This window comes from Etheostoma cragini, chromosome 21 (assembly GCF_013103735.1).
Source record: "Etheostoma cragini isolate CJK2018 chromosome 21, CSU_Ecrag_1.0, whole genome shotgun sequence".
Lineage (NCBI taxonomy): Eukaryota > Metazoa > Chordata > Actinopteri > Perciformes > Percidae > Etheostoma > Etheostoma cragini.
In genome coordinates this window covers 19,698,493-19,711,946 of record NC_048427.1, presented here as the reverse complement: position 1 = coordinate 19,711,946, position 13,454 = coordinate 19,698,493, and the positions used below count along the sequence as shown (strand labels likewise).

The 13,454-nt window shown below is 42.1% G+C and overlaps 1 protein-coding gene across 5 annotated transcripts in view; it reads left to right on the top strand.

Annotated features, from left to right (window-relative positions):
• The window catches only part of cacna1g (calcium channel, voltage-dependent, T type, alpha 1G subunit), a 303,353-nt gene that overhangs the window by 228,154 nt on the left and 61,745 nt on the right, over window positions 1–13,454 (top strand). For all 5 annotated transcript variants that reach the window (XR_004655140.1, XR_004655139.1, XR_004655138.1 and 2 more), the window contains one exon: window positions 1,243–1,427. Coding sequence is in view for 2 of the 5 variants with exons in the window: in XM_034861286.1 (XP_034717177.1) it covers window positions 1,243–1,427 (185 nt within the window). In the remaining 3 variants the exon portion in view is untranslated. The remainder of the gene's footprint in view (window positions 1–1,242; window positions 1,428–13,454) is intronic.

Below are 13,454 nucleotides of genomic sequence, written 5' to 3'. Positions count from 1 at the left end.
CCCTATATTCCTTTGCATTTGTGTCTTAGTAACTAATGTGAACAAAAGTCTTTAAAATTGGTCCAGTATTGAACGAGGACAATGTAACTAGCAGCTAGGAACTAGGCTGTAATGCATACCTATAGGGCAAATTTGGTCAGTTGTGGTCTAGACCGGTCTTAAAATAACATCCTGAGTCCTGTTTAGCCGAGACTGTGACAAGAGAGTAAAAATGAATTTGATTCGAGACAAGACCTAGACCTTAAAAAAGTGGTCTTGAAATCGGTCTCTAGTCCAAGACCGGTCTTGAGTACCACTACCATTACCATAACACTTAGCTGAAGCATAACTAGCCTCAACTTGAGTTTGATTGCAAATCCTTTAGACAGCACAAAGCTACTTTGTCCTTACTCAAAAACAACAAACCTTCCACGGGAACTCCTCTCCAGCCATCTCAAGTTACACACATACATTCCACACCACATATACAGTCATTGTTCCACACCTCGTGAGATTTCAAAAGGAAATGTCACCATCTTACCATGATGTAGTCAGACACTTATTAAACAATCTGAGCCTGTCACTGTAAAAAACAGCAAACGGTGACCCTTTGCCCTATGGGATCACATTGCAGCCCTATTCTGAAGTACTGAAGTTTTATCAGCCTCGTTGATGTCACCCATCATATACACAGTACATACTGTTGTGCGTTGAGTAGCATCAACTAACTAGTAAATTATCTTCTATCCATGTCCCTCTGTCTCTCTTGCTCTCTCATCTCTTCAGTTACATTACGTGTTAAGGAATGCATTAAGCAAAAATAGCTGTCGTGGCCTGATTTAATAAGTTTCAACTACAAACAAAAAAACAAGTCAGCCAGTCTCTATTATGTTTGCAAATGCAAATTTCTTTATGAGCGGAATAAATGATGAGTGGGCCTATAGAACGAGAAATAACTTTTGGAAAAGCTTTTATGATCTTGGCTGCCAAATTCCAAGTTAATAATGGATCTACAAAGTCAATAAGCTGTGCATGTAGGACATTAAGCATTATAATTAAAACTAATAAAAAGATGGCTTGGTAACAAAAAAATCTGCAAATGCACTGGCAAAAAAAAGAAAAGTGTCATTTATTGCCAGTTATGTTCCCATCTTTATTGGTGCCGCAGCAGGTTACCCTCTGTGTTATCTATGATGTCAGTAACATCCACTACACTGTGCTATATTTTCAAGCACCATGCCTCTTTGTCCTATTTGTGCTCAGATTGTAGCTCTGGGCTGGTGTTTTGGGAACAAGGCTTACCTGAGGAGCAGCTGGAACATTCTGGATGGGATGTTAGTGATGATCTCTGTTATTGACATCCTGGTGTCTCTCATCTCCAATTCTGGTACCAAGATCCTGGGCATGCTCAGAGTGCTGAGGCTGCTGAGGACCCTGAGGCCGCTACGGTAAGTTGCTCTCTCCCAGGGAATCCCAAAATGTACAGACAAACAAACACACTGAGAAAACAGACAACCACCCCTAAACTGTTGATAGGAATTATAAAAGAAAGTCTTACAATACAGTACTTCTACAAGAACGTGGACATACGTTATGGGTAATGTTAAAAGGCCAAAACTAACCCGATCTATATAGATTTGACACGAAGATGGAGGTGAAAAAAAGAAGCTTTTTTCTCTGTCCTGTAAGTACAATCAATGGAGCTTTTGGAAGATTTGAGAGAGTGTGTTTGTTGTGGGTTTGTATGTGTGTGTGTGTGTGTGTGTATGTGTTTGTGTTTGTTACTTTCTGTCTCTCTGTGTGTTATGTTGTTATGTCAGCTTGTACACAATTGCATAGTTATGTTTATTTGAGAAGAACTAAGGCGGAAATCACCAATTTGGAGTCTATTTTTACTTAGATCTCCAGTGTGTCTGGTGCAAAGGGAAATCAAGAATGTCTGTTGTTGCTCAGGGCCAGGGTAATACGATTCAAACAATCCCAAAGTAAGTGCTGGCTGCCCCAATTATAATTATTATAATATATAAAAATAATAAAAAGAAATTACTTTTTGTACAAGTCACAATCGCTATTTAAAAGTGATGCTTGGATTTTAAAAAACAACATGGCAAATATTAAATAATAAATTAGCTTTTTTTTTTTTTTTTAAATAATTATTGTCATAATCACAATGCATTGCATTTATCGCTCATAACAAAAATTGATTACGGTCTTACCAGGCTGAACATGCAGCGTGCCAAATTATGCAATGCCCTAATGCACAGTCTCCGTTTGAATTCGGTTGACCAATCATAACAGAGTGGGCTAGCTGACCAATCAGAGCAGGCTGGGAAAGCAGGCCAAGAGCTCAGACAGAGTGTTTCAGACAGTGGCAGTATGTGAAACATATGTTTTTTTAAACATGTAAGCATGCAAAGTTTTTCTAGTAGACCCAAGAGTACATATCTGATGCTAATAAAGAAAGATAATAGGGGCTCTTTATGTTAGAGCTCTGGTCTTTGCAAAATATCAGACAGAGGCTTCACGTGTGGGCACTCTTTACTTCTTAGTTTTAACCTCACTGGGTGTCCCTGTGTGGGCCAGTTTTACGTGTGAGGCGTCATGCTTGACTTGACTTACAGCCGCATGCTTGGTGTCTCATCTCGTGAAGGGGAGCTCTCAAGGCTTTGCCCTTTAATATTTATCACGGTTCTCAGCAAGAGCACAAAAATTAAATTTTCATTTTCTTCCTGCAAAATGTATCAAATACTGTCTTCTTTTTGCTTTCACAACTTTCACCATTGAAAACCACCAGTGAAATCCTCTGAAGGAATGGAGAGTGAAATAATTTCCATCAAACGGTTTCTTTTGTCTTTGACTTCATACTGTAACATTTGTTTTTTAACTAGATAGTTTAAGACAGTCAAATTATGTTTGTGTGTATTGTGCATACTCATTCTGTGTGTGTGTTATTTTAGGAACATTAATTTTCTGTTGTATAGCAGGACTCAAGTCCCTGTCATGTGCATGTGATAATCAGCTGGGTCAAATCAGACCAGATCAATTGGCCCTGAGTGAAATGACACGTTGTGTTTTTATTTTGCTTTGTGCTAAGTTGACGCAGAATTTATTACAAGCAATGATTGATGAGTAGTAATTTTTAGAGTCTTAGCAGGACAGATGATAATTCCAGTTCATTACCATTGGGTAGTAGCATTGCTCAAAGGTCTCACAGGAAGAGAAACACAAGCAGTTAGACAATCATACAGGCTTTAAAGGGGCAGTAGGTAAGACTTACAACTACTGCTGTCAGTAAAAGGCGTTACCAGCGTTAACGCAAACCCATTTTAACTGCGTCAATATTGGCGAGATTAACATTCTTTTTGGCCTAGCAAACTTTGTAGTTTTTTTCACATGCTGTTCCAAGAGCTAGCAACGTTAGAAAAACGACAACACCCACCGGATCTTGCTGGACTGGAAACAAAACAACATGCATCGCCCCACGCCAAAGAGTAGTAACGTTATGTTTTGAGTGGATGGTGAGTGTGAGATGGCAAAATGGATGCCAATAAAATTAGCCAGTAAGAAAAGTTGCCAAATGTTCCATTGACAAAACCAAAGTGATTTGTGTGTTTTGTCGTTGTGAACTGAGTTATGATCGCAGCACGTCCAGTCTGAAATGCCACTTGATGGCCAAGCAAGATCTGATGGACAGTGTGACATTTTGAGAGATTTTTTGCTCAAAGTGAGAATTTTAGTGTGAAATTGAACAGTATGACATATGCAATTGTTGTTTTCAATAAAAAAAAAAAAAGAAAGCCAATCCACTTTTCCATGTTCATAAGGGCATTAAAATGAGAAGTAAATAATGGGACAAATAATGGGAAAAAAAGAAATCAAGGGACATTTAGAATAGAAAAAAATGTGCATTTAATTGTGATTAAGTGCAAGTTGACTATGACATTGATGTGATTATTAAATATTTAATCGTTTGACAGCACTACTTATAAAACAAAACTAAAACTTTCTGTCATATTTGCTGAAACTGACCCTTTGTTTGAGTAGAACTACATGAAGCAGGTTATTTAAAAATAAATCCGGCTCCTCTTGCACCACCTCCAGCTTGAAGTCAGATTTGCAAAAATCCACCGCTCCCTGTTCATTTTCACCAATCAGGGCCTGGTACACGCACACCCATATCTTGGGTAAAAGTCTGGTGTTTCTCCCTTAACTTCTTCCGGGCCATGAACTGTGCTCCCCCACTAGAAAGTCCTGTGGTCAGGACCCAACCATCCACCTCCTCCCTAATCAAATATGTGATGGCTTTTACAGCAACAATCAATGTGGTGAATACAATAATAAGTTCACGCAATACATGGGAATTACAGTGCATTTGTTTTTGTGGCTGAAAATATGAATGGTTCATGAGAACAGCTAGCACAGGTGAACAGACAAGTGAATGGGATGAGGGTCTTTTAAAATGTTATAGCAGCAGCAGACAGTATGGCAACAGGCATGGGAGCAAAACATTAAGCAGGTACTTCACACAACACACTTCAGAATATGGTCTGGTTGCCACTGTGGTGCAAGACTACTGCAGTTAAAAAGTGGGCACGTTTCCAATGAAGTGTTAATGTGACATTAAATAGTGCATTTGCTGTCAAACAAGGGGCTTTCTAATTGGATGTGGTGCAATTGTGACAAACTGAGCACTTGAAAAGAGTACCTGATTCTTACAGTTGTTGAATCCTCTTATTTAATCCCCAGAAGGCAGCAAGGCTGGGGCTGCATTAATGTCAAGTAGGAAAGGCTTTATAGTCAGATTAGAAAATATGGAGCAAATACAAGCGGATATTTGACACATTTTGCGTTTGGAGGGGAGGATTCAAGAGCAAAGGGCAACCATTCCTCTAGGGAGTGATGTCTTCAGTGTGAGAAAAATGCAAAATGGCAGATAGAAATGGGATTAGGACGATTGTATGAATGGAGGATGGAGAAAAAGACTGAGGAACAGGCTGAGCATGGTTGCTTTTGCTCTGTCCTCTGCTGAGGCTGCAGATGAGTAACACGAAAGCATAGTATAAAATAATTTTTTAACTTTCAATCCAAAAGACGGTGCGCAGCATTAAAGGCTATAGCATATTAAGATATTAGTGTGCTGCTGTGGGTAAACTATATGTCTACACCACGTACTTAAAACCCTGTTAGATAATTCAGTGGAATTAGTTCTTGCGTTCCATTAAAGCCATGTTTCAGTCAAAGTAATGAATAAACATTCCTTGGGGTAACATTTGTGGAGCTGCTGCGCACTTGCTTCTGTCAAACTTGTTAGTAACCTAAGATGCAGTCTCACATTGCCAGACCTTCCTCCACAGCGCTGCATAGGACGGTCTGGCTAGAACACACAACATGGGAGAAACGGGATAGGAGAAGAACATGCTCTTCTTCATTGGCATTTTGTTAAACTAATCACAATTGTCTTGGGTTAGGGTTAGGGGGTAAGGGTTAGTGTAGGAAAAGTTATCTTGTTGCCTTCTTCCACTTAGTCCGACGACTCAGCAGTTAATTGGAAGTCAGAGGCAGATCCACTGGCCTGCGCACATTTCCCACACTTAATCAGTTTAATGCCACATGGAATTTGCCCAATCGTGATTGTAGGCTTTTTAACCAGTTTTCTTTAAATTGCAGGTGGTTAAGGGGATAGGTTTAGGGTTATAGGCCAGAGCAACGGGGCCTCTGCAAAATAGCCTCTGGAAGGAACTTGTTGTGGTGGAACATGTGTACGTTCAAAAGTTGGTTTAGTGGTGCAACAGAAAACTCAAGATTTGAATAATCCGTCAAGTCCGTCTAGCTGTCTGGACTTACCCTGCAGATATCTGAGGAGTGGTAACCATAGTCCTCATAAATGCACTGGTTTAGAATGCCAACACAAAGAAAAAGGAAGGGGACGGACATCCTGCCGAAATAAGCACGCAAGGACGTAAAAAACACATCGTTGAAAGTATACTTTATGTGTACGCTGGTGACTTGAAGGCTGGTGGCAACAAAAAGATGGCAAATATTCTGTATATCGATGGCTAATTTCTAAACATGTACAGAGTATGCCACAGATGGAGCACATAACCTTGGAAAAAAAACACCATCTAATAGCTAAGATCTGAAGATATAAATGGACATAAAAGGACACACGAGTATCGTACTGTGCATTAGAGCTACAACTTAGGTCAGACTCTTTGTGAGCCTGCATAGTTTCTGTCCAACCCCAAACCACGGCAGCAGTTTTGGGCCATAACCTTGTTTTAAAAATGCTTTTTGCTTGTTAAATTAATAGATATCCAGAAGATGGTGGTCACACACAGCACTACACAGGTAATACATTATGTATGACATTACACAGACTATTTGGTCTATGTAATGTCCTACATACAGTGGGGCTCGAAAGTTTAGGCACCACAGATCAAAATATGTATTAATGTGCATAAAGGATCCAAAAGAAGAAACACAATCTCCAAAAGGCATCAAATGACGGATTAGACAGTTGTATAACATGTCACAAAAAGTTAGATTTTATTTCCATCATTTACACTTTCAAAATAACAGAAAACAAAAAAATGGCATCTGCAAAAGTTTGGACACCGTGAACCATCACCTTATTGTGGTGAAGAGGTTTGTATGTCCCTATGATTCTGAGGGCTGTGTTGTCTGGAGCTTTGTGCAACTGGTAGGATCTCCCAGGGCAAAGTGGTCTCAGGGGAGGGGCCAGACAAAGAATGATTCGAAGGAAGGGAGGCCCCCGTCCGGAGCCAGGCCCAGACAGCGGGCTCGTCAGCGAGCGCCTTGTGGCCGGGTTTGCAATGGAGCCCGGCCAGGCAGAACCCGAAAAAGCTACGTGGCACCCCTCACTCCAGCCCATGGGCCTACCACCTATGGGAGGAACCGATGGGGTCGGTTGCGGCAGCGAAGATCAAGGGCTTTGACAGACCAGACCCGGGCGGCAGAGGCTGGCTCTGGGGACGATGAATGTCACCTCTTTGTGGGGAAAGGAGAGGGATCTTGTGCGGGAAGTGGAGCGCGTCCAGTTAGATCTGCTGGGGCTTACCTCTAAGCACAGTCTCGGTTCTGGAACCATGCTCCTGGATAGGGGTTGGACTCTGTCCTACTCCGGAGTTGCCAAGGGTGTGAGGCTCCGGGCAGGTGTGGGGATATTCACAAGCCCTCTGTCTTTTGTTGGACTTCTGTGCTAGTCATAGATTGTTATATGTGTTCATATGTGTTCATGATGCTCATAAGTGTACGTGGTACTAGAGAACCCTAGGCAAAAGATCAATGATGTCATTGGGTCATTGAACTTGAGTGGACATTGTTCAAAGTTTCCATTGCTGAAGCTGCGGCGGGGAGCTGTGGTCTTAGGGTCTTAGGTGCCTCAAGGGGCGGTAACCCACGAACACCCTGGACCACAGGTGTCCACCTGTGGTCAGTGAAGCTGTCCGACTGAAGAAGGAGTCTTTCCAGGATATGTTATATCGGAGGACTCCGGAGGCAGTTGCAAGGCACCAACGGGCCCGAAGGGCTGCAGCCTCTGCCATCACAGTGGTAAAGCATCGGGTGTGGGAGAAGTTTGGAGAAGACATGGAAAAAGACTTTCAGTCTGCACCATGGTGCTTCTGGAAAACCGTTTGCCACCTCAGGAGGTGGAAGCGAGGTAATAGAGCGCTGGAAGGAGCACTTTGAGGAACTTCTAAATCCAGCTGACACATCCTCTGTGGTAGAGGCAGAGCTGGAGGATGATGGGTTTGTCGTCATTTTCCCTGGTGGAAGTCACTGAGGTAGTCAAACAAGTCCACAGTGGCAAAAACGCCCCAGGGATTGATGAGATCCGTCCAGAAATGCTGAATACTCTGGGTGCGGAGGGACTGTCTTGGTTGACACGCCTCTTTAACATTGCGTGGAAAATTGGGACAATGCCTAAGGAGTGGCAGATCGGGGTGGTGGTTCCCCTCTTCAAAAAGGTGGACCAGAGGGTGTTTGCCAATTACAGGGGTATTACGCTTCTCAGCCTCCCTGGTAAAGTCTACCCCAAGGTGCTGGACAAGAGGGCCCAAAGTCTCTTGGGAAGACACATAATTGGTAAATTTCATTTAAAAAATGACTCTATTACAGCTATAATGTCTAACAATTTCATTGGTAAAGGCTTCAAGTTAAAAAAAGGTTTTTCTTCAAAGCTTTCTGAATGGGGCCTGTTCAAACCCACCACCTGGCAGACGTCTCTTTTCATCCTGCTTCTGTCTACGTTTCGTTATCAGCTTGTTGCCACTCCAGTTTGATTTGTGGCAGACCCTTGCTGGCTGTTTGAATTAAACATGAGCTTGTCTGTGTTTTCCCCTCTAGCAGTGCAGTGCAGTGCACTTGGGGTTCACACTGGCAGCAGCATGGGCATATTCAGGAATTGCTTGCTACATGTGTTTTTACGTAATTGCAGCAGAATAAAATTACAGATTTCTTTAGGTTTTTGAACAATTACACTAACACAACTCAACAAAATATATAATGTACTGTTTTTGTGTATATATATATATATATATATATATATATATATATATATAATATATGTGTAAATGTGACATATTACCTTTAAAATATAATACTATATTACCTATAGGTTGGTTATGTTCGTCAAACGTAGACAAGGGACTCGTCTTAATTTTGAGTTTAAAGTCCCAGTTTTTAGTATTCATTTAATCATATAATCAAAGCAAAAATTAAATTCAGAAAAAGAGAAATTCATTTCTCATTAAAGATATTAATGACAGCATAACTATGCACAAGAGAGGGCTCATGGGAGGGGGGTGCACGCACGCCAGAATGATGCATTAGCCTTGTTAACAGGGCTAACGCATCATATTACACACGCACCTCTGATGTCATTCCACAATCCCACAACTGGAGGGCCAATCTCAGGGAAGGCCAAGAGGTCTGTACCCTGTGTCGCCATGTGGCACTTTTATGTCAGCGAGCAGCACCTGCACCTCAACTCACCTCATCGACAACTCAGCTACAGCTCAGAAACCCCTGCCCCCCACCGCCTATCCAGTAATTGCACCCGTCACACGCCCAGGCTTGCAGGCATTGCAGGCAGACTGAAACAGCTTTGTGATGTTTGTGGGGTCAGGGCTGGCTAGCAGGTTTGTTTATTGATAAATCCTCTCTGAGGCTAGCACCCGGTAACCTCAGCCAGTAGGCTCGGTGTCAATGTACTGTAAATGGACTGTATTCATATATCTCATTTATAGTCTTCACGACTACTTAAATTGCTTTTACATAGCACAGGAATCATAAACACTCACACATTTACACTCTGACGGCGCCAAGGACCACTTCACATGGGGCCGCAGGGCTCGGGATTGAACCAAAAACCTTCCAATTGGTAAGCAATCGCTCTACCACCTGAGCCGCCCCAAATGAGCTGCCTCTTGCCTGTAAAGTGAACGTGAGCCGCTGTGACAAAAATCCACAGTCGAGTCAGACATCTGTTGCTGATGTTAGTATACATCAGACTGTAGATGATCTGTATTGAGTTGTCTTTAGTCTGTCTGGCTACTAAACGTCACCATCAGACACACAACACGTGTCCGGTGCAGAATAAGCCTTTAAATCACACAAATATCAATCAACATTCAAAACGATTAAAAAGTTCATATAAAACATGTTTAGCTGAGAGCCAGGCATTTCTTGTCATCTCTGGGTCTTGCAGTCGGTGGAGGATAACTGCAGCTGCCGTTGCCCACGTGTGCATGACGTCGGAGCAAGTCCGACACATACTAACTGGCACGCATTGGGCAGCGATCATTCTGCTTAGGCCTGGCTCATCTCGAAACAAGCCTACTGAGCTTATCTGTCGCTTGACGATGAGGTAATCCTCTCTAGGTTTTTCTGACCCTCGCTCCTTGTATGTAACACTGCTGAGGATGTCCAATTGAGTCGGCGCACAATTACCATTCTTCAAGACGTTGAGATCATGTTTGTGCGACACCTGAACTCATTGGCTCACAGTTTACATTAGCACGGCGCTCATTTGCCGTCGGGGGCACAAACAGTGAGTGGTAGTCTGTGACAGCCGGAGAAGAAGTACAGCTGCCGGTTGAAAAGAGGAGAAAAATGTCCACAGCAATGTGGAGCGAGAAAGAAAGTTTCAACAAAGAAAGTCAGAAAATAGCACCTGCCTCATTTTTTATTCCCTCTGTATCCCTGCTATCTACTATCCTTGCTCTCCTCCCTCATCTCCTATTTTCATCTCCCTGCGTCTCTTAATTACACCCAGTGTTTGCACTGTGGGAATACGCCTGCCACTTATTGCCCGACTTGTTGTTTCTACTGCCTCGGTGCGAGCTGTATGCCGGTGTATGAGAGAGACGGGTGGTGCACATGTGCAGGTGTGTGCGTTGCGGCAGACTCCTTCCCGCTCCTTTTGTACAGCACACAAAACAAGGACACACTGCAAAAGCACTTTGAAATTATGCAGAGAGGTACATTAAAAGCAAGGACTAACTTTTTTTCCCTCCATCCAGCGCCTCTTAATTCAGTTTTTTTCACCGTGTCATATGCAAATCGACTTTATGGAGATGAGCCTATCGCAGTGTTTGTCCTTCAGGTAGCGCATCATCAGAGTGCATTGACGTCCATTAAGAGGCTTGTCTGTCCATTGTTCCCCTCCTAAATAAGCCTATTCACTTTAGCGTATTTGTCAGAGCTGAGCTCTAAAGAAGAACATAATGTAAAGAGGTAGAGAGGTTAGTCTGTGAGCCGAAGGACTGAGCTGTAGACCACGTGTTTCTGTTAGGGTTTTTTTTTGTGCCGATATCAATACTGATTATTTGTAGTTGATAAAACCCATAAGAGATATTTGGAACCAATCTCTTTGTCAAAAGTAACATTTTGATTTGTTACAAACGCCAACACGAAAGTTAGTTTAAAGCAACTCTAGAGAACCTCTCCCGCTTTGGTCCCCCTACAGGTTGGAACCTGAATTGTCTTCATTATGTCCCATTATGTCTCGTTGGAACTACAGACTGTTACCAGATCTGGCAAACTTGCATACTGCGGTTATAGCCTAAGCGAAGCAAATGCAGAAGTGCCGTTGACCCAGTTACGAGTTAATGAACCACTGAAAGGATTTTGGAAACAATATTCTAAGTTATGAAAAAGTTTTTTAGTGTTGCTTTAAATGCTTAGGTCAAGTATGTAATAAAACTAGAACATTAAACATAACACAAAGTTAAAAAAAATATCAATGAATCAATACAAAAAAGGCTTCCTGAAGTTTATACATTCTAGTTTTCATGCTGCTTACAGAGTTGTAGCAAAGCTAAAGTTGGGCAGTTTTCAATACTTAACTCTTTTATCGGTAAAATAAAACAGTAATACGTCTAATCTGCCAACTGCCAAATATGGGCCCAGATAATGAACCACGTCGATAATTGGTCCATGCCTATTTTCTGTCCTTGACAGACTCTGCAAACTCCCTGAATTCCCCAACAAGGTGCACTTTTACCCATTCTCTTCTTTCTTTGTGTGACTTTGTAAAATCCTAATTGTTTAGAGAGACATTAGATTTTATTAGTTTAGAGCAGCTATACGTTATTGATCCCAAAGTGAGAAAATACACTGCTGCAGCAGCACATAGAAGACACTCATAGACACAAAGTGTATACAAGAAATAATAAATAGGATAGAATATGAGAACCATTATCCCAAAAATATACACAGGACACAAAAGTTGCAAATTCAAATGCACAACCCAGTTAAATAGTATTTTATAAAGATTTAAGCAAAGCATGTTGCACAATAGTTCATTATTGTGGTGTCTGAGTCTTATCTAACAACGAGGGCCCCATATTGCAACCGGCGCAAAGCCCGACGCAGTTGTCTTTGCTATTTTGAGCACCTGCGCCCGTGCTGGTCTCAAAGGGAGGTGTACTCAGGTGCATTCTTGGCTTTGTGCTATCTGAGAAGCGCCAAGTGATCTTGCCATTGGTCGAAAGTCATTCAGTTGTTATTGTAACAGCGCATTTGTAAAAAGTGTTTAGGCTTATGCACTGTGCGCACAAAATGCTTGTTACACACACACACACACACAAGGAAGCGCAGGAGCACACAAACATGCAAAAGATTACATTCAAAAACTTGATGATGCAAATCTGCCATCATAAATGCAATGCGCCAAGGTACAAAATGCACCGGGCTTTTAAAGGGAATAGGAGATGACACTCTGATTGGTTTATTGTATGTTACGCCCAAAACACACCTATAAATTAATGAAGACACTAATTGCAACCCTGTTAAAACATGCGCCCAGCAGACAGACACTTTTTTCCACCGTCAAACTAGCAAAAGTGGATTTGGACACGCCCTAAACGCACCTGCGCCAGGTGCTTTCCTCTGTTGGACCAATGTGGGGTGGATTAACCACGATGGATGCCATGCACATTAATGGAAGTTGATTAACTGAGAACAGGAGCCAACAGGTATTCCAATAAACAACAAATTGAAAAGACCTACCAAACATCTCCATAGTTAGCTAGGAAGAGATTGATTGAACAAATCTGCAATCATTGTCGTGTTTTGCATCTTTATTACACTCTAAAGAGATGTCACAATTGCTGAAACACATAGGTAAACTCGTCTCTTGACAAAAACACTCAAACTGGACTCCACTGGATGCTTGCCCTTGCTTAAGAAGCTAATCCAAATAGGTTTTCATACCAGCACAACTGCATCAATCCTAAAAGCAAACGCATGCAGATGCAGCCCTTGAACACTAGTACCCTCTTTAGCTTCCCAGTGGTACTGCACCCCAGCATGGCTTTCAATAGAACATGAAAGTGCAAAGGGATGAGGTGTAGCCATCGCCCTCGTTATTGTCTGATCAAGGCTATTGATCAGTGGTCTCGGTCAGCCCTGGCCTTATTATATCATGTCTTCTCTTAATGTACTATTGACTTCCCCTTCACTCAAAATGTCTGCTCAGGGAGAAGCATAAAGAATACAAGGCAGACAAAGTGTAATAGACAAAAGCAGATTAGATCACTCTGACTGCCTGTGTAGCATTGTTTTTCATCTTTAGGCCTTTTCTTTTTTTATGCATCACGTCATATTGGCTTTGGTGTGTGTGTGTGTGTGTGTGTGTGTGTGTGTGTGTGTTAGTGTGTATGCACGGTTGCATCTGTGGGCTTATGCATGTACATCTGTGTTTTCTGCGTGAAAGCGTGTGCAGATGGTTATGTGCGCATTGGCAGGTTTTGTGTAGCGCACGCACATGTGTGTTGATGTGTTTGTGTTTCACTCTTGTCGTAGAAGCTCAGCTGCAGTGCATTGCTGTGTGTACCTTGCTTGCACCAATTAAACACCCTCATCAGTCCATTGGCTTAATTCGAGGTGTCTGTTTCCTTGATGGCAGAAATGAGGCAATAAACAGGATGGAAATAGAGAAAAATACGTTG